The 21,044-nt window shown below is 37.4% G+C and overlaps 1 protein-coding gene across 4 annotated transcripts in view; it reads right to left on the reverse strand.

Moving 5' to 3' along the window:
- The window catches only part of SLC4A7 (solute carrier family 4 member 7), a 105,036-nt gene that overhangs the window by 71,730 nt on the left and 12,262 nt on the right, over window positions 1-21,044 (reverse strand). For all 4 annotated transcript variants that reach the window (XM_038002942.2, XM_038002940.2, XM_008009315.3 and 1 more), the window contains exons 2-3: window positions 6,707-6,788; window positions 2,719-2,865 (exon numbers count right to left, since the gene is read on the reverse strand). In XM_038002942.2, the coding sequence (XP_037858870.1) occupies window positions 2,719-2,865; window positions 6,707-6,788 (229 nt within the window). The remainder of the gene's footprint in view (window positions 1-2,718; window positions 2,866-6,706; window positions 6,789-21,044) is intronic.

A 21,044-nucleotide genomic window follows, 5' to 3' on the forward strand; every position in this document is an offset into this window, starting at 1 on the left:
GCAGGAGAATCGCCTGAACCTGGGAGGCGGAGGTTGCAGTGAGCTAAGATCGCACCACCGCACTCCAGCCTGGGCGAAAGAGAAAGGCTCAGTTTCAAAAAAAAAAAAAAAAAGAAAAGAAAAAAATGTATTGTACCCTTGAAATCTGCTAAGAGAGTAGACTTTAGTTGTGTGTGTTCTCACTATACACAGTAAAAGGCAACTACATGAGGTTAAGGATGTGTTAATTAACTTGATTGTGATAATCATTTAACAATGTATATGTGTGCATATATATATAAATCATACTATACACCTTAAATGTATACAAATTTTATTTGTTAATTATATCTCAATAAAGCTAAAGGAAAATGCAATGGAAAACAGCCCCCAAATAGGAATAATTATTAAAATAAAATGGGGAGAAAATTTAATCCCTGTTATTCCATCCTGTTTAGAAGCAAAGTCCTGTGTAATCCCTTTAGAGAGCCGAAACGAAAAGACTTCATTTTTAGCACTTTCGCAGATACAAATTGGTAGTTAAAAACTTCAGGGACATAAATCTTTTCTAGGAATAGTTATTCCTTTGAAAAGTCAAATATTTTCTTCATTATAGTCTATTTTTGAAGCCCCTATACTTACACTTTTAATCCCATATCCTAGTTTAAAACATCAAACCACATACTTAGGTGAACATATCTAAGAGTTAAGTAACAACATTTCTGTCCAGAAAAATACTGTGTGCCCTTTTAACTCAGTATGAATAAGAGAAGCATCCTGATCCATTCACCCACAGAAGAACCCAGGATATCCTAAACTGAATGGCTGCAATGTATAGCACAGTTTTTTACTGTTTAAGTATTTTTCACTTCTAAATTACTTAGTATCACCCAAAAAAGTTCACTAGTGACCCTTTCTAAATTCAGTGTTTGTTTTTCCTTTGCTAGCTACATGACCACTTAGTATTATATTTACTAGATTTACTAGGTCATCAGTATCTCTTAGTAGAGTTTCTTGGTTTTTTTTTGAAATGGAGTCTGGTTCTGTCATCCAGGCTAGAGTGCAGTGGCACGATCTCTGCTCACTACAACCTCTGCCTCCCGGGTTCAAGCAATTCTCTGCCTCAGCCTCCCGAATATCTGGGATTACAGGTGCCCACCACCATGCCCAGCTAACTTTTTTCTTTCTTTGTATTTTTAGTAGAGACAAGGTTTCACCATGTTGGCCAGGCAGGTCTTGAACTCCTGACCTCGTGATCCACCCGCTTCAGCCTCCCAAAGTACTGGGATTACAAGCGTCAGCCACTGCGCCCGGCCTAGTAGAGTTTAATAGATTCCTGTCAGTCTTGCTGGGCTGAAGTTTCCTGATCTATAAAATGAATTTAACATCTGTATTTTTAAAATGCTAAGATGGTTATATATTAAAACTACTAAGATGGTTAAATATAAGACCATTTGTCTAGGGCTTAATAGAATGTTTAGACACATAATTTGCACTTTAGATTTTACTATGCCATCAGTATTTTCTTCCTATGTTCATGCAGTAACTATATTATACATAATAATTTTTTTTCTTTGCCTTTTCACAAAAACTTTCTTTTAGCGTAGCACGCGAGTGCCTATAGGATATGGCTCACATAGCTTTCTTCACTAGAAAGCACTCACTAGGACCCAGGATGTACAGATGGCCTTATACTAATAATGCCCTGTATGCCAACTAAGTATAATGTCTAAGAATCCTCCTCAGGTTTTACAGCCTTTTTTTTTTTTTTTTTTTTTTTGGCTCTCTCCCACTCTCAGGGCCACTTAAAACATGGCTATCTATGCTTATCATCAGATAACAGTCTTGTCCCTGTTTTTCTTTCTGATTTCTATTGGTACCACTAACTTCTCTGCTTTCAAGTAACAAACAAAAAAATCCTGTCCTTTTATATAACTAATATTATCAAATAAGAGTACTCTTTTGTTGCACAGAAAACCAAGTAATCCAGCCTAGTGGATAAAATCTTCTGGCCAAAACTGTGGTGTAAGAAAGAAAAAAACAGCCAGGCATGGTGGCTCACACCTGTAATCCCAGCACTTTGGGAAGCTGAGGCAGGTGGATCACTTGAGGTCAGGAGTTCAAGGCCAGTCTGGCCAACATGGTGAAACCCCGTCTCTACTAAAAACATAAAAATTAGCCAGATATGGTAGTGTGTGCCTGTAATCCCAGCTACTTGGCAGGTTGAGGCACAGAATCGCTTAAACCCTGGAGGTAGACGTTGCAGTGAGCCGAGATCGTTACGACTGCACTCCAACCCAGCCTGGGTGACAGAGCTAGACTCCATCTCAAAAAAAAAAGGAGGAGGAAAAAAACTTTAATCACTTCCATGACAGCCTCAGCATTCCCAGTGTCTATCCATTGCATATGTAAGTAATTAAATATATAGTAGAGGAAAGAAAATGAAACTCTACTAAATTTGAGCCTAAGTGACTAGGCATAACTTTTCCAATTCCAAGGATGGGATACAATGAAGAAAATAAAGTCCTTTATTTTTTCACTTATACCAAAGAGATCTTGACCTATAAAGATTTTTCTTATATAAAAAAATTCTTACTTCAATTGGTATTCCCCAATGTATACAATGTGACTACATTACTGCAGACACACAATTTTTAAAAGAAAATATTCAATTAAAAGAAAATACTTTCCAGGAAAATAGGAACTTTAAACTGTTAAAGAAGAACTGTTTTCTCTTACCGTAAGAAGGAGATTCCCGTCCATCTTCTTTATCTGATTCTTTATCTTTTCTTCTCCGGTGGTGATGTTTGTGTCCGCGATGCCTATGACGCCGACGACTCTCTTTACTAAATGGGACGTGAACACCAATATATACAGCTCTATGACCTATTAAAAGGTTCAGAAACATATTACTAGCTTTCCAAAAGAGAAAAAAAGTGATATATACAAAAGTACTACAAGATCTACTCTGATAAAGAATATAAGTTCACGTAATTAACAATGGTAGTCTCCAGTTATTTCTCTTATTTTACAAAGCACTACACAGAATATTATGCCCAGGGCTAATATCACTGACAGATGACTACACTAAATCTACAAATCACTTATGTAAGTATTTGCACATCTAAAAAGATATCTTTTGTTTGTTTGTTTTTGTATTTTTAGTAGAGACAGGGTTTCACCATGTTGGTCAGGCTGGTCTTGAACTCCTGATCTCATGATCCACCCACCTCAGCCTCCCAAAGTGCTGGGATTACAGGCGTGAGCCACCATGCCCGTCTTAAAAAGATATCTTAAGAAGGAAGAGCTTAGCCCACCTGAAATCATACTATGTAGACATTTTTTTTTTTTTTTTTTTTTGAGACAGAGTCTCGCTCCGTCGCCCAGGCTGGAGTGCAGTGGCCGGATCTCGGCTCACTGCAAGCTCTGCCTCCCGGGTTTACGCCATTCTCCTGCCTCAGCCTCCAGAGCGGCTGGGACTACAGGCGCCCGCCACCTCGCCCGGCTAGTTTTTTGTATTTTTTTAGTAGAGACGGGGTTTCACCAGGTTAGCCAGGATGGTCTCGATCTCCTGACCTCGTGATCCGCCCGTCTCGGCCTCCCAAAGTGCTGGGATTACAGGCTTGAGCCACCGCACCCGGCCTGTAGACATATATTTATTCCATCTACATTTATGGCCAACCATAGTTAGTAGAGGTCCTTAAGAGATACATTTTAATAACAATTAAATACTTTATAATAAATATAACATATAAATATTTACAAATATTTATTTACTAACTTTTTAGTTTAAAAAAAAAGACCAAAATAAAAATAAAGTCCAAATTACTGAGAGCTACATTAAATGTAAATAATCCAAATAAAGGGTAGAAACTGTCAGTTTAGATAAAAAAGCAGTAAGTAAAGTTATTGTACGCTTTTAAACTAGAAAAAGCTACCACTGATATTGCATTATCCTAACTTTGCAGTATAACAACAAAATAGTTATGAAAGGCAGTCTCTGCTTTTGCCCACTAGATGAACTGAATCAGGAAAACCAGAGCTAGGAGCACTATGTCAAATATCAAATGAGTGTTCAGTGAAGAGGGATATGAAGTACAAGGTCAACTAATCTGCAACTATGTACACAATTTAAAATGTTAATAGGCTGAAATACAAATGATTAATGACATTCTTTTCCTAAAATATTCCATAAGATGGTCAGAAAATAAGTACTTCAAGAAACTTAGGACTGCCATCTTTATATGTGATTTGAATGTACAGTTGATCCTCATTATTCATGGGATTCCATATTTGCGAAGTTGCTGACTCACTAACATTTACTTGTAACCACAAAATCAATACTTATAGAGATTTCATGCCATTTTTCAGACAGGCACAGAGCAGTATAAAATTTGAGTTGCCCGACACTCATGTACCCAGGTAAGGCTGAAAAATGTGATACTCTGACAACTTATTTCAGCTGCCAATATATTAATCTCATAAAGTAAATAATCACCTTTTAAATTAAAAGAGGGACAATGTAACAAAACATATTGAACTAAAATGATTTGTTTAAACATCTTCCAGTACTCAGCCTAGCACATGGTAAGTACTCGATAAATGTCTATGGAATTAAATCTCAACTACCATAAAACAAAAATTCCAAATGTAAAAGCTAATTATACAGGGTTTCTTTTTGGAATTATAGATATGTTTTGAGAATTAGACAGTGGCATCGGTTGCATAATATAGTGAACACATTAAAAAAAATTGTATACTTTAAAATGGTCAATTTTATATTATGTGAATCTCAATTAAAAAGTAATAAGAAATAAATATAACAAAACTCAATTTTATTTTAATGAAACTATTTCCTTCAGAACATAAAGAAAAGTGGAAATTAAAGAGTCAAATTCCCATCACTGCACTGGGAATTACAAAGTTGTTCTTCCAATTAGTACTAATGGGTCTTGGCACAGAAGCCCCAATGCACCAAGATAAAAATAAATGCTATGAGTGTGCAGTTTAGAAAGACTAGATAAAATAAAAATACACTAGAATCCAAAGATTGGTAGATTAAGATTTATTGTGTTTTCTTCTTTTACAATTGCCTCTAATGTCCTGTTGTAATTTTTTCCTTTTTCTTTCCTTTTTCTTCTGCCCTTACTTTATTCTATCAAGACCGTATTTACTCAAACTCTCTTATATAAACTTAATCTATCCCTCAAACTTGATACCAAACTTACAGATCTGCACAAAGTATGCAGAGCTTAGTGCCTGTGATAACCAAAGGAAGCGAAGGAACATCCAGGTTACATATAGGTGAGGGTTGACATTAAACATTAAATATATTACTGTACATTTGAATTAGTAAAATTACTGCTAAAAATTTTAACCTCCCTAGCTCCTGTAATTCACAGGATCTAACAATAAGCTTCTAGATAACTGAGGTTCTTTTTGGAAACCCTAACAAGCCTAGACTCTTACAGCCAATTTTCAGAGTTTAAAAAAAAAAAAAATCTTCTAGAGTTAAAAAAAAAAAAACTTACAATATAAATGAAACTTTTTCTCTTTTTTTAAATAAACAATTAATAACTCAATATAGTAGTAGCTCTCACAAAAGAGTTTAACTTAAGGATATAGTTCCTAAAAACATCCCCCAAAAATGTATATCAAAATATTCGCCATGAACACCACCTCAACCATGTGTTCATGGTTAACATCATCAATAGTAAGTCATGTTGATATCATACACAGGTATGGTGCACTGAAAAGGGAACGTTACTTCTGTAGTATGCTTCCCAAATATCCATAACCTCCACCTATTCATGCCATAACATCATACTAAACCCAAACTGAGAAACACTGTACAAAATATCTAACCACTACTCTTCAAAAGTGTCAAGGTCATGAAAAACAAAAAAAGAATGAGAAACTGGCATAGATTAGGAGACTGAGGAGACTTGTAACTAAATGTACTGTTACAGATCCTAAACTGGATCAATTGAATCCTAGAACAGAAAAAGGCCATTAGTGGAAAAACTAGTGAAGCCTAAATAAAATCTGTGGTTTAACAGTAACCTAGTAATTAGTCAGATTCTAATTAGTAATTAACCAATGTTAATTTCTTCATTTACACAAATGTATGATGGCTGCGCAAAATGTTAACATTAGGAGAAACTGGGTGAAGTGTACAGAGGAACTATGTGCTTTCTTTGCAGCTATTCTGTAAATCTAAAATTATTTTCAAAAGAAAAGAAACCATTTGCCAGGACTTCTTCCTGTCTAAGGAAGAAAGATGGGCAAGTAACTCAGTTGCTCTACAACTGTACGCAGAGGTTATTGCAACATTTTAAAAGGCTAATGTAACACCTATAAAATGAATGCTGAGATGACAACAAATGATAACTGTCGTTTATTAGTCTGGCACTCTAGTGTACTCATAACACAAATTATGTAGCCTGCTAGAAATGAAAAAAATAAACGAGTTAACTAATTTTGTGACTGTGTCCTTTCAGTCTTCCAAGTTAAGGTAATTAATGGTAACCATCACTAAATTTTGAAAAGCATTCTGAACTCTATCTTTTGCCGATACTTTCAAGTGGCACTCTTCTAAATGTATGCTTTACCTTATAACAATAACAAAAAACTCAACAAATACGAGGTAAAACTTAAAAGGATACTTACAAACATTAATTAGTAATTTATCCTGCTAAGCAAAGTAAGCTATTTTAAATCAACTTACTTTCTAGTTCTTCTTTTTCAAACTTGGTGTTCACAGTTGAGCTAGTTTTGCCAAGATCCACAACAGCTTCTTCATCAGGACCCTAAAAACAAATCATTCTCATTGACTCATGAGATAACAATCAATTGAGGACCTATTATATGCATCCTTTGAAATGGCAATAAAATATAAAACAGACTGCTTTCTCTCAAATAACTGAACTCTTATTACAGCTAACTGCATTCTTTTATAATTACGTTTATAGGCTTTTTAAATCCACAGAAGATCATTCAAAAGTCCCATAGTAAGAAGTGAAATGGAAAAGATTTTTAAATGGATTTCCACGCAAATACTAAATAACTGGTAATATATTCATTTCATCCTCAAAAGACAGACCTTCCAGGGTCGGGGATTAAAGAAAATGTGATGTTAGGGGAATCCTTAGATGTCAACATGGAATGCTTTCTTTCTTGATCTTTGCTCTTAAGTCTCCTAAATAACAGGAAACAGTTATACCGGATTGAATTATGTTCAAACATAAAATTGTCAAAAATGAGCGGACTCAACATGTAGTACCACTTTAACTGATTAATCAAGGGCTAATAAAAGTTAAAAGAACTTTTTCTTTTCCCCTAAAGTAAAATGCATGCCAAAATTTAACCTCTAGGGAAATTCTAGCTTCAGTTGTGGAAATCCCACCTTCATAATTTTGTTCTCTTTTCAGTTCAACAAAAAGACTAAACATTTATTATAAAATGTAGAGGCTATTTTTAAAAGGATAAAATTTTAGCTTTAACTTCCCTTCTCAACTTGCAATAACTTTCAAAAGGACATTCTAATCATCATTAACTACTTATTATTAACTTATTATGCACAAGACTCTATGCCACTGCTAGAGAGAGAAGAACAAATACCCTTCCCTCAAAAAGTCTTTGAAGCCGAGCGAGGTTGCTCACACCTGTAATTGCATCACTTTGGGAGGCCAAGGTGGGTGGATCACCTGAGGTTGGAGTTCGAGACCAGCCTGACCAACATGGAGAAACCCCGTCTCCACTAAAAATACAAAATTAGCCAGGTGTGGTGGTGCGTGCCTCTAATCCCAGCTACTCAGAAGGCTGAGGCAGGAGAATCACTTGAACCCGGGAGGTGGAGGTTTTGGTAAGCCAAGATCGTGCCACTGCACTCCAGCCTGAGCAACAAGAGCGAAACTCTGCCTTAAAAAAAAAAAAAAAGTTTTCGAAATCTAGTCCTGGTTTCTAGCCGGACCAGCTACAGCTTGCTCTGGACCCATGCCCAGCATGGGGCTACTGGAGCTATGCAGGGAAACCCTTGCTGACCTCTACCAGAGCTGGCCAGGCACTTCCACACTTTTTCACAATGCATACAAAGTAAATTGAGATACAACTGTTGCTGCTATGGAAACCCTCAGTGTCCAAATTCTCAGTAAGTAAACTCAGGAACTGAACTATTTGATTAAATTTTCAAATAAATTCCTTGCTATCCAAACTACCACTACTTATTTACCCAAAACTCAGAACAGGACACAGTATATTAAGAAAATGCAGATCTTTTGATATCCAAATTTACTTTCTAAAGGCTAGATATCCAAACTGTAAATCAAATACATTTGGGTATCAGGACATACATGTATACAACTCTGAATGATTCTTCAATTTAATATAGGTAACAGATGTTAAACGACTTGCTATAGTTCCATATTTAAAGGAGCAGGCCATGTAGACCACGAGACAATTTCATACAATGGACTAAGAAGATGGGCTGGGTGTGGTGGTTCACACCTGAAATCCCAATACTTTGGGAGGCTGAAGTAGGAGTATCACTTGAGTCCAGGAGTTTGAGACCAGCCTGGACAACATAGCAAGAACCCCATCTCCATTTATTTAATACAATTTTTAATTAAAAAGAAACTTAAGGCTAGGGACGGTGGCTCACATCTGTAATCCCAATACTTTGGGAGGCCGAGGTTGGTGTATCACCTGAGGTCAGGAGTTCGACACCAGCCTGGCCAATGTGGCAAAACCCCATCTCTACTAAAAACGAAAAAATTAGCCAGGCGTGGTGGCAGGCACCTGTAACCCCAGCTACTCAGGAGGCTGAGGCAGGAGAATCGCTTGAACCCAGGAGGCAGAAGTTGCAGTCAGCCAAGACCACATCACTGCACCTCAGCCTGGGAGACAAAGCAAGACTCCATCTCAAGAAAGAAAAAAACATTTTTAATAAAAAACGAGACAGACAAATTAATCATGTCACTTTACAGCATTCACTTCCTCAGCAACAAGGAAAAGCCAAAGTAGGAAACCAAACCAAACCCCAAAAGTGCTAGAACGAATAATAATTTCCATCCATCAACCAAGTCATATTCTAAAATCTTTAGCTACATGTTCCAATGACTTCATGTCATTTAGTCTCTGAACATGCACAGGTACAAAAGATAAGCTCTCCTAAGTAAAAAGGCACAGAAGTTGCATCCTGAGAGGTAGCATACTGCCTATTCTAAAAGGGATTAACTGCTCCCATTCCAAACTTTCATTTAGGTTGCACAATTGCCAGGATATGAAGCAAAACAATTAACTCTCACCTTCAAATAACAAAAAAAGACTCAAAAACAGCTTAAGTTATATAATCTCACACTTATATATTATTTACTATACTTATTTAAAATACACATAACCTTTGACCTCTAAATATCTATCACAGATAAATGCTCCCACATGTACCAAACACGACATGTTAAAAAAAAAGAGCACATCATCTCATGGTCTACACAGGCTGCTCCCACTACATACTGTCTGTGAAGTCTTGGGCAAGAGAAAGTTCAACTTCTCTGAACTTTCATTTTCACTGAGGCATTGTTTCCAATATTTAAAAAAATGAAACAAAAATGTGTGCCAATAGTAAGGAGACAATCTCAAACCAAGGAGTGCTAGGAAACAGTTTGAGAAACCAGACTCAAAAAAAAATGGAAGTAGATCTATATGTCCTGGTAAGAAAAGGTCTCAAAGATATTTGTTTAGTGCAAAAGCACATTGTAGTGAATAAGATCAAGTTTATGTTAAAAATATTTACAAGACTAAACCAAAATTTTATTTCCATAGACATGTTTTCATATGTATTTATTTGTATTAAGTAAAAAGCAGCAGAAAAGGCTTGATGGGATCCACACCAAATTCTTAACTCCTCGTTTCTGGAAAGGGAACTGGGTTTGAATGGAAGCCAAGTTAGAATATTAATTTATTGTTATCGTTTCGGTTTTCAATAAGAATGTTTTCATGTGCAACTTGCATAACTAATTTTTTTTTTTTTTTTTGGGGGGGGGGACAGTCTCATTCTGTCGCCCAGGCTGAAGGGCAGCTTTTGGGAGGCCGAAGCAGGCAGATCCCTTGAGGTCAGGAGTTCAAGACCAGCCCCGCCAACATGGCAAAACCCTGTCTCTACTAAAAACACAAAAATTAGCTGAGTGCAGTAGAGCATGCCTTTAATTCCAGTTACTTGGCTTGAACCCAGGCAGTGGAGGTTGCAGTGAGCGCACAGAGTGCCACTGCACTCTAGCCTGGGCAACAGAACGAGACCTTGTCTCAAAAAAAACAACAAACAAAAAACAAAACCTAGTTCATAAATTTAAAAACCCAGCATCAACACATTATAAAATCAAAATTCAATTCAACATGCAAACTCCAGTAAAATCAAATCTAGTTTTGTTAGAAACAGATTTAGGCCTTCATAAGATATTTTACTAATTCCTCTCATAGTTATTTATCTTGCCTGAAAAAGCAAAATCCACAATTTATATTTTTGTTGGTCAATCAAAAACAACACTTAACATGCCAAAGGCAAAGTATTAGGGAAAAAAGATGTTAAAAGATTCCTTTAAAATATATTGTAAATCTAGTCTAATATCCTTTTGACACCCTGAGGTTTACAAAAATTCATTAAAACAGCCATCAGAGATCCCCGTCACAAATTAATTTTTCCATTATATAAGACATATGACTATAGTATAAAGTAACGCCTCCCATAAATTATGATTAACCATATGGAGTAATTTCACAGTTATCGAACACTTTAGCTTCAAAACACACTTAACCATTAAGATAAAGTGATTTCTTTCCTAATATTTTAACCAAATGACTCATTCAAGTAATATTAAGTAACCAAAGAGTGAGTTTTATAGAAGAATAAAGATGCTACAAATATTTTTAACTTTACACAAGGAATTACTCTTCAACAGATGACTTCCACACCCAAGGACACAGAGGATGATACTATTCTAAGCCAGTGCTAATAAGCCTGACATTTCTTCAAGCTTCACTATTAAACTCTGATTCAAATTTGTTTGTAAATAAAAGACAAGATCATAATTAGGTACATACAGGTAACTTCTTCTCCAGACGAAATCTTTCCATAGTAATACAGAAATGCCTTGTTTCTGATGATGTAATGCAGTAAGTCCCTTGAAGATTCCAGGGACAGTGAGCACATATCTGATTTAGGTCACTGTGCTTTGCAGAGATGAACTCTTCTAAGTTACTTTTATGGTACAGCCAATCACCGTGTTCTAAGTTACCTAATCTTCCAAGCTAATAACTACAACTTACACAGGGTCACAGCATAACAGATTCGGAAAGTAATATATACATTTAGTTATAAGTAACAATACCAAGAGGAATGCAACAATCCGTTTTCAACTAAAACCTTTCTGCAATGTTATACAAGAGTGTATACTCTAAGAATATATGTGGATGGACGTGTGAGAGTATGGTTTATAATTATTTTAACCAAAAACCAAAGTATTAACATGGACAATAGCTAGAAAAAAAAAATAAGTAGCACCCCTCTAACTACTGGACTTGGGATTCTCTACATTCTTAAAAATTCCTAAGACCTCAAAGGGCCTTTGTTTATACAAGTTACCACATCAGGATTAAAACAGAACACTTTAGTTATTCAAAATTACTTAAACCATAATAAAGCCATTACATGTTAATATACATAACATTGTAATGAAAATAACTTTTCAAAAACAAGACAAAACTTAAGAGGAATACCTCTGTTCTACATTTTTACAAATCTCTTCAATTATCTAACTTAATAGAAGACAACTGGATTCTCATATCTACTTCTGCAGTCAATCTGATGTGATCCACCCTTGGTTAAAGCACATTTAAAAATCCAGATTCACACAGATATTCTGCTGGAAAGGGGAGGCATATTTCAATATTCTCTTCAGGTAGTTATGGACATTCCTCTTTGATACTTCATCAAACTCAACAAGTATATTGTTTCTTAAAAGTTAGTTGCAAGGTAGAATCTGAAACTATTCCAAATGAACATTTTATACATTGTTACATCAAAATTCATTTGTCTACTATGCACTTTGAATGGATCTCTCACATGTTCAGAACATATGTGTTCACTGAGTATTAGAGCTTTTCCATAGGTCACATTTCATTAAACAATATCGAAATTTTTTAAAAATCACACTTGTTAATAATATCACCAACAATCTCTTAAGTCTAAGTATTCAGAAATTGTCAAAGTCAGGTTAGCAGATGCAAGTTTTCCAAAATTCTAACTTTTGCCTGAAAGCTGGAATTATTATCATAGGTAAAAATACTATCAGTTGTTTTTTTTTTTGAAGTTACAACTTTGCTTCATTCATTTTTGACAAAATACCTGTCAAATGCCCACGTATGATTAACCATAGTCTGTCAGTTTTTCTTTCAGGTAAAAATGGTGTTCCACGAAAATAACAGCTAGATGAGTTCACAATTCAGGCAATTAACCAGTGATTTTTCTCCAAACAATCATTCTATTTGGATACGCAGCAGAAATGTTTTTACGAATGCTTATTTTGTCATTCAGAATATTAAAGCAATACACAAAGGCAAAAATTTAATAAGATAATTAGTTTTTACTGCTTCATCAAAGTGCTCTTTGTATATATAGATTTGCTTCTTGGTACCCTCAATTCTGTAAGGTAGCAAAATAGATGATATTTAATATTTTCTATAAAAATATCTATATTCCACAGCTAAAGTCTTACTACCCAGCTCATCCTGGAGAATTCACTGATGACGTGCACTAAATAAGTAACACAATAAGAAATTATTATTTCACAACTTTACATAGGGAGACTGACTCTAGGTAACAGGTGATAGACATGTCATACACTTCAAATACAACTAAAGCTTCTAAACTTCTCCAAGAATAGAAATCCCAGTAACATCAACAGCTACATAACATATATAATTAATTACATATTTGAAATCTTCATCCTTGTTACGTGTGATATATACTTGGCAAATAAATATAAATCTGAAGAATCAAATACAAGAGTAAGACATATGTCAATGACTTTTTTAAATTCTCAATACATTAAGCCCCAAAGAATATCTGAAAACAACCAGGTTAAAAACCAATTTCTGGCTGGGCAAGGTGGCTCATGCCTGTAATCCTAGGACTCTTGGAGGCCGAGGCAGGCAGATCACCTGAGGTCAGGAGTTCAAGACCAGCCTGGCCAACGTGGTGAAACCCCGCGCCTGTGCTAAAAATACAAAAATTATACTAAAAATACAAAAATTAGCCAGGCATGGTGGTGCCCGCCTATAATCCCAGCTACTCTGGAGGCTGAGGAAAGAGAATTGCTGGAACCCAGGAGGTGGAGGCTGCAGTGAGCTGAGATCATGCCACTGCACTGCACTCCAACCTGGCAACAGAGTGAGATTCCATCTTAAAAAAAAAAAAATTCCAAAATGACCTCCTGAAATATACTTCCTGTGGAAAATCTTGGCCCTCCCCACCAGTACTTAAGAGATTAACCACCTGGTCAAGCACACGTCTGCCCCATTCCTCTCTTCCCCCACTGGATTATAAAAACCATAAGCATAGGGATTTAAGTGGGAGTAAGGGAAGGTTAAGCAACCTCAGAGGGAAAAGAAGAAGAAACTAGGTGCACGTACAGACTTTTTAATTTCCCAAATACAAAATACTATACACCAAAATACGGAAGAAACACTTCTCCAACATTTCCCACTGTAAGTAATACTATCATGGACACTACTAAACCAATATTCCAATAAAATTTTTAAAATCAAGGTTTATAGGTGAAATAGGTAAATTAGTTTTAGTTTAATGCATTATTTGATAAAATAAAAATATAAAGTAACTCAACAAATAAACGAAACTAACCAGTAGGCTTTTGTTTGGCTAACTCTTTAAAGATTAATTTTCAGTATAATTTTATTTAATAGGAGGCATACACAGACATCTCATTTGATCCCTTAGTCTCTTCACTCCATTTCCAGCCTTCTAATATTTTTATGCAAATGGAAATACATATATTCTTACAAAAAAGACAGCATTCATTACACATTTACTGTTTTATATATAACTTGTTTTTTTCACTTAAACTACATTTTTAAGTAATTTATCAAATTAATCTGTAAATGGTAGAAAAATCCAAGGTTACAAAAGTGCCCCCAAATAAGCAAGCATTCCTCCCATTTCCACTTCCACTTATGAAATATAACCACATTCTGTTGTGTCTTGAACTGTTTTTAGTTGCTACAGTTGCCATTATAACTTTAAATAATTTATTTCACATCTTGGTTCATCAATTTTAGACAGTATCTGTTCCACAATAAGAAAAGAAAGAATTTTCTCTAACACAACCCATATCCTTTCATTTACAATCTCTCTTCCACACCTGTGTTTTATTTATATATGTGTGTGTGTGTATATATATGTGTGTGTGTGTGTGTGTGTGTGTGTGTGTATATATTTTTTTTTTTTTTTTTTTTTTTTGAGACAGGGTCTTGCTCTGTCACCCAGGCTGGGTGCAGTGGCGCAACCTTGGCTCACTGCAACCTCCGCCTCCCAAGTTCAATCGAGTCTCATGTCTCAGCCTCCCTAGCAGCTGGGATTATAGGTGTCCGCCACCATGCCCGGCTAATTTTTCTATTTTAAGTAGAGACCCGGCTTCTCCATGGTGGCTAGGCTGGTTCCAAACTCCTGGCCTCAAGAGATAGCCACCCGCCTAGGCCTCACAAAGTGCTGGGATTATAGGCATGAGCCACTGCACCCGGCCTATATTTTTTTGTATCAAGAATCGTAACATTTACATTCTATTCAATATGTAAAATAAAGCCTTCTAAGCTGTGTCCTCTGGTTAATTCTAAAACTGAAAACTCATATTAAAAAGCATATGAAGTACTAGAATTACTTAAATACGTATTGTCTAGTGCAGAACCAAGAATGAAAACTGGACCATCTGAATCAATGTCACGAAATCCCTACTGCTCACAAGAGACTATTTCAAACATTAAAATAAAGTAGAACCCTCTATTAATTTATTATCAAGGGTGTTTTCCCCTAATTTGTCTGAGTGACGTTCAGCTCATATTATTCCTTTCTCATTTTCATTTAAGGTCTTGAGAAATACGCTTCACAACGAATATATGGGTGATGAAGAAAATCTTTTCATGTTCAAAAATCATTTTACTCCATACGTATTTTGTATAGATACCTTTTCTCAGGTACTGCACCACGGCCTTCAAGAATCTAGTGCTATTGACCAGAAGCCTAATATCCACCAGGTTTTTGTTTCTTTATTTTTCCGCTTCTGGTTCAATAATTTCATCAAGATGTGTCTAGATGTGTGTCTTTTATTATTCCTTCACGACTCCCAGTAGACCTTTACAACATGACTCACGTAGAATGAAAATAAAACGAACCTGTCCAAAAGTAATAAAATTATAACCAGATACCAAGAGCAAACATATTAAAGTGTAAAATACTAAAGATTTCACTTGTTACGTGAGCTGTAGGATTCCACTGTTTATAGGAAAATCCATCAATTTGAATGTGGAGCTAATGTAATGAAAATACAACAAAAAAACAAAATTATCTTTATTTGCAGATGATGTGACTGTGTACCTAGAATGACAGATTCAACCAATTAGTACAAAAAAAAAATTCCTTTGGCCAGGCATGGTGGCTCATGCCTGTAACCCCAGCTACTTGAGAGACTGGCAGGGAATATTGCTTGAACCCAGGAGGCGGAGATTGCAGTGAGCCGAGACCGCGCCACTGCACTCCAGCCTGGGTGACAAAGCGAGACTGTCTCAAACAAAAACAAAAACAAAAACCAACAACAACAACAAAATAGATTCATTTGAAGGCAGCCAATTACAAGATAAATTAAAACCAAAAGTTTTTCTTTAAGCAGTAACAGGCCAGGAATGGTGATAATCCTGCAACTTTGGTAGACCAACGCTGGACGATCGCTTGAGGACAGGATTTTGAGACCAGTCTAGGCAACACAGAAAGACCTCGTTTACAAAAAAACAAAAACAAAAAAACAAACAAACCAATAAAAGATGAATAAATAAGGAAAAAAGGTATACAAAAATGAACTAAGAATATGAACCATGGCTAGGCACAGTGGCTCACATCTGTAATCCCAATACTTTGGGAGGCCGAGGCAGGCAGATCACTTGAGGTCAGGAGTTCGAGACCAGCCTGGCCAACATGGTGAAACACCATCTCCATCAAAAAAAAAAAAAAAATTAGCAGGGCGTTGTGGCATGCTCCTGTAGTCCTGGCTACACGAGAGGCTGCGATGGGAGGATCACTTGAACCTGGGAGGCAGAGACCGTAGTGACCCAAGATTGTACCACTGCACTCCAGCCTGGGAAACAGAGTGAGATTCTATCTAAGAAAAAAAAAAAGAGTATGAACCAAGTAATTCCCTTATGTAAAAATACCAATGGCCAATAACTAAAGGGACACTCTCACTAGATGTTTAACAAATAGAATTTAAGACCCATTAGATTAGAAAAACAAATTTTTTTAATGGACTATACATGAGATTTAATTTTTTATTTCCATAAATTTTTTAAATTCACATTTAAAACTAGTAACGATAGGGAGACAGAGACACTCTTGTACTTCCTACTTGGAAATGTAAATTACCTAAAACTTTGGAGAGTAAGCTAGCAAGAATTCATTTACAAATTTTTCAGCATACATTTGGTGCAGCAATATTACTTCTGGGTATCTACTCAACAGAAACAAAACCAACAAAATATAAAGTCAAGAATGTTTGGGATTTTTAAAGACACGTTCGCAGGTACTGGGGAGCTCTGGTCAACCCACTCCTGCTCCTGATTCACATTATGTTCTTGAGTCATTGATGTTTGGTGTCACTGAGGAACAAGTTGGTCAGGAAGCAATACCATAGCCATGCTTCTAAAGATACTGGAAAGAACCAGAGGTGGCGATTCGACAAATCAGAATTATGCTAAGCAGTCGCAACGTAAAATCCCTGAAGATGTGTGCTGGCTCGAACAGAGGCGCAAAGGAAAAGAATCTTAAAAGGACCAGTTCAGATGCCTAAGACTTTGAGAATCACTACAAGAAAAACGGTGAAGGTCCTAAAACATGGGATCGCTTCCACATGAGAATCTACAAGCAACTCACAGACTTGGAGAGTCCTTCCAAGACTGTTAAACAGATTACTTCCATCACTACTGCACTAGGAATTGAGGCTGAAGTTACCACTGCAGATGCTTAACTATTTAATAAACTCATTACGAGCTGGGTTTAAAAAAATGTTTACTGTTCAAACTGGCAAAAACAAAGAATCTGAAAGCAAAAAGACAGAGGAATGGCTGATTACCATGGAATATTATAACTATACTATGAATAATGAGTTACAATTACAAAGTCCCATGCAATAGATGTCGGTAAAATATTAAGAAAAAAGCAGAGCCCGGTCGCGGTGGCTCATGCCTGTAATCCCAGCACTTTGGGAGGCGAGGCGGAGGCGGAGGTGGGCGGATCACCTGAGGTTAAGAGTAGAGACCAGCCTGGCCAACATGGTGAAACCCCGTCTCTACTAAAAATACAGAAATTAGCGCCGGGCGCACTGGCTCACGCCTGTAATCCCAGCACTTTGGGAAGCCGAGGCGGGCGGATCACGAGGTCAGGAGACCCAGACCATCCTAGCTAACACCATGAAATCCCATCTCTACTAAAAATACAAAAAATAAATAAGCCAGGCGTGGTGGCGGGCGCCTGTAGCCCAGCTATTCGGGAGGCTGGGGCAGGAAAATGGCTTGAACCCGGGAGGCGGAGCTTGCAGTGAGCTGAGATGGCGCCGCTGCACTCCAGCCTGGGTGACACAGCAAGACTCCCTCTCTTAAAAAAAAAAAAAAAAAAAAAAATACAGAAATTAGCCGGACGTGGTGGCAGTTGCAGTGAGCCGAGATCGCACCACTGCATTCCAGCCTGGGCAACAAGAGTGAAACTCCACCTCAACAAAAACAAAAGCAAAAAAAGCAAGCAAGCAAGCCCAATGTGGAGGCTAATATATGTAATTCTAGTAAGACAGCCAAATAAAAATGGCTCCCAAGAAAATCTACAGTTGCCTGCGCACTGGGAGGCTGAGGATGGGGTGGAGCCGCGAAAGTTCGCGCCATTTGCAGGGGGGAAGAGCCTGACCCCTCCCCTCCCGTTCCCATTTGCAGCGGGGAAGAGCCTGACTCCTCCTGTTCCGGAATAGTAACCTGGAATTCAATTGGTGAGAAGGACAGCCTGTTAGCAGAACTCCATCTCACTTTGCTGTGTTGTTGTTTTCGCCCAGTAAGTTCATAACCCCTCAGCTTTCAAAATGTCTGCCTGCCTAACGTTTCCCTGCTGTCTCTACAACACCAGCACTTTGGGAGGCCAAGGTGGGCTGATTGCTTGAGCTCAGGGGTTTGAGAGCCAGCCTGGGCAACATAGTGAAACCCTGGTCTCTACCAAAAACACGAAAATTAACCAGGCATGCCTGTTATCCCAGCTACTTGGAAGGCGGAGACACGAGAATCGCTTGAACCCAGGAAGCGGAAGCTAGTGAGTGGAGATTGTGCCACTGCACTCCAGCCTGGAGCAAGACTCCGTCTCAAAAAAAAAAAAAGAAAAGAAAACATGCTGTAGTTTTTTAATACCACATTTTCATGTTTTGGTAAGGATAAAACCCATTTGTGAGTTTGTGTTTATTTGAACACAAAATATAGATACATGTTAGTCTGTTTCAACGAAGATGTTTTTCTTAAGATATTAAAGATCTAATTCAATATAACATTTAATATAAAAGATAACTGATAATTCATTACGGGTGAAATAGTGACATTTTAGCCCGTTCTTCAAAACTACAATCAAGGCGGGGGGCGGTAACTCACACCAGTAATCCCAGCACTTTGGGATGCCAAGGTAGAGGTCAGGAGTTCAAGACCAGCCTGGCAAACATGGCAAACCCCTATCTCCACTAAAATTACAAAAATTAGCCAGGCGTGGTGGCGGGCGCCTATAATCCCAGCTACTCAGGAGGGTGGGTGAGGCAGGAGAATTGCTGGAACCTGGGAGGCAGAGGTTGCAGTGAGCCGAGATCGCACCACTGCACTCCAGCCTGCGCAACAGAGCGGGACTCCGTCTCCAAAAAAAAAAAAAAAAAAAAAAAAAAAAAAAAAAAAAAAAAAGGCAAACCAGCCAGTCCGGCGCGGTGGCCAATGTCTGTAATCCTAGTGAGACAGTCAAGTAAAAAGAGCTCCCAAAATAATCTACGAGGACTCGGAGGATGGGAGATGGGCTGGAACCGCGAAAAGTTCGCGCCATTTGAAGTGGGGGAAGAGCCTGGCCCCTCCTGTTCCGGGATAGCAACCTGGAATCCAATTGGTGAGATGAACAGCCTGTTAGCCAGGACTCCATTTCACTTTGCTGTGTTGTTCTTTCTTTTTCGCCCAATAAATTCGTAACCCCTCACCTTTCAAGGTATCTGTGTGCCTAATCTTTCCAGGCCGTGTGACAAAAACCTGGTTTTTTCTACAATACCAGCACTTTGGGAGGCCAAGGCGGGCGGATTGCTTGAGCTCAGAGGTTTGAGACCAGCTAGGACAACATGGCGGAACGCTGGTCTCTACCAAAAACACGAAAATTATCCAGGCGTGCCTGTAATCGCGGCCACCCAGGAGGCTGAGCCGCGAGAATACCTTGAACCCAGGAGGTGGAGTTTGCAGTGAATCGAGATGGCGCCACTGCACTCCAAGCCCGGGCAACAGAGCAAGACTCCGTCTCAAAAAAAAATAGTAATAATAAAAAACAAACCTACAATCAATTCTTGTTTTAAGTAGATACAACTTCAAAAAAAAAGCAAGTAACATTTTTGATAAACCATTTCACAAGGTCAGCTACCTACAGAAGATGTTTCAAAATTTTCCTAACCATTTTCCCATTTTCCAAAAACTGGTAGGCACAGTAAAAAATAAATAAATAAATAAAATACTAACATTTTACTGCTTTACAATCATTAAATTATATAATCAAATTAACTGATTTTTTGAAATCTTAAATTCAAGAAAAATACTACATAGCTTAAATTTCTAATTGTGAATTTCAATCGGCCAAAGGGCAGGGGGAAACCAAGAAATTTTAAATTAAGTAGAAAACTGTACAGGAATTAAAGTGATTAAGAACGCATATGTGGTATCCATTTAAGTTCCTTCACAGATGGGAAATTACTTTTTCTGTATAGGAACATAATACAGGAATATAATTAGATGAAATGACACTGCTGACAAAGCAGAGGGCCCATGTTTCTCTTTATATAAAAGGGGGGGTACATTAAGGTGCACAATTTTAATTATGACAAGATATGTTTAAATTCTTTAAAATTTTTACTTTCTTGGACGGGTGCGGTGGTTCACGCCTGCAATCCTAGCACTTTGGGAGGCTGAGGCAGGTGGATCACCTGCGGTCAGGAGTTCGAGACCAGCCTGGCCAATATGACAAAGCCCCGTCTCTATAAAAAATACCAAAATTAGCCATCTCCATAAAAAAATACCAAAATTAGCCAGCGTGGTGGTGTGTGCCTGTACTCCCAGCTACTGGGAGGCAGAGACAGGAGAATTGCTTGAACCTGGGAGGCAGCAGTTACAGTGAGCCAAGATCACGCCATTGCATTCCAGCCTGGGCAAAAGAGCATGACTCCGTCTCGAGGAAAAAAAAAAAAATTTTTTTTTTTTTTATATTTTCCTAAACTCTTTAGAAATAAAAGTTTGGGAAGAATAATCTCCATTAATAATGGATGGGTAAGGAAGTTCGTTTTATTTAGTATTCCACAGTCATACACTGTGGTTGTTACTAGCTTTTATAATAGTCTTACACTAAACAATTTTAGGAGCAAGTATTACTCTCCCAAATATGTGAAAGAAACTTGAGACTCAGAAAAGTTAAATAATTTTCTCAAGGTCCCATTGCTTCAGCTTGGATAAGATATAATTTAAAATCATGTCCCACC

The sequence above is a fragment of the Chlorocebus sabaeus genome, chromosome 15 (genome assembly GCF_047675955.1).
Source record: "Chlorocebus sabaeus isolate Y175 chromosome 15, mChlSab1.0.hap1, whole genome shotgun sequence".
In the NCBI taxonomy this organism is placed as follows: Eukaryota; Metazoa; Chordata; class Mammalia; order Primates; family Cercopithecidae; genus Chlorocebus; species Chlorocebus sabaeus.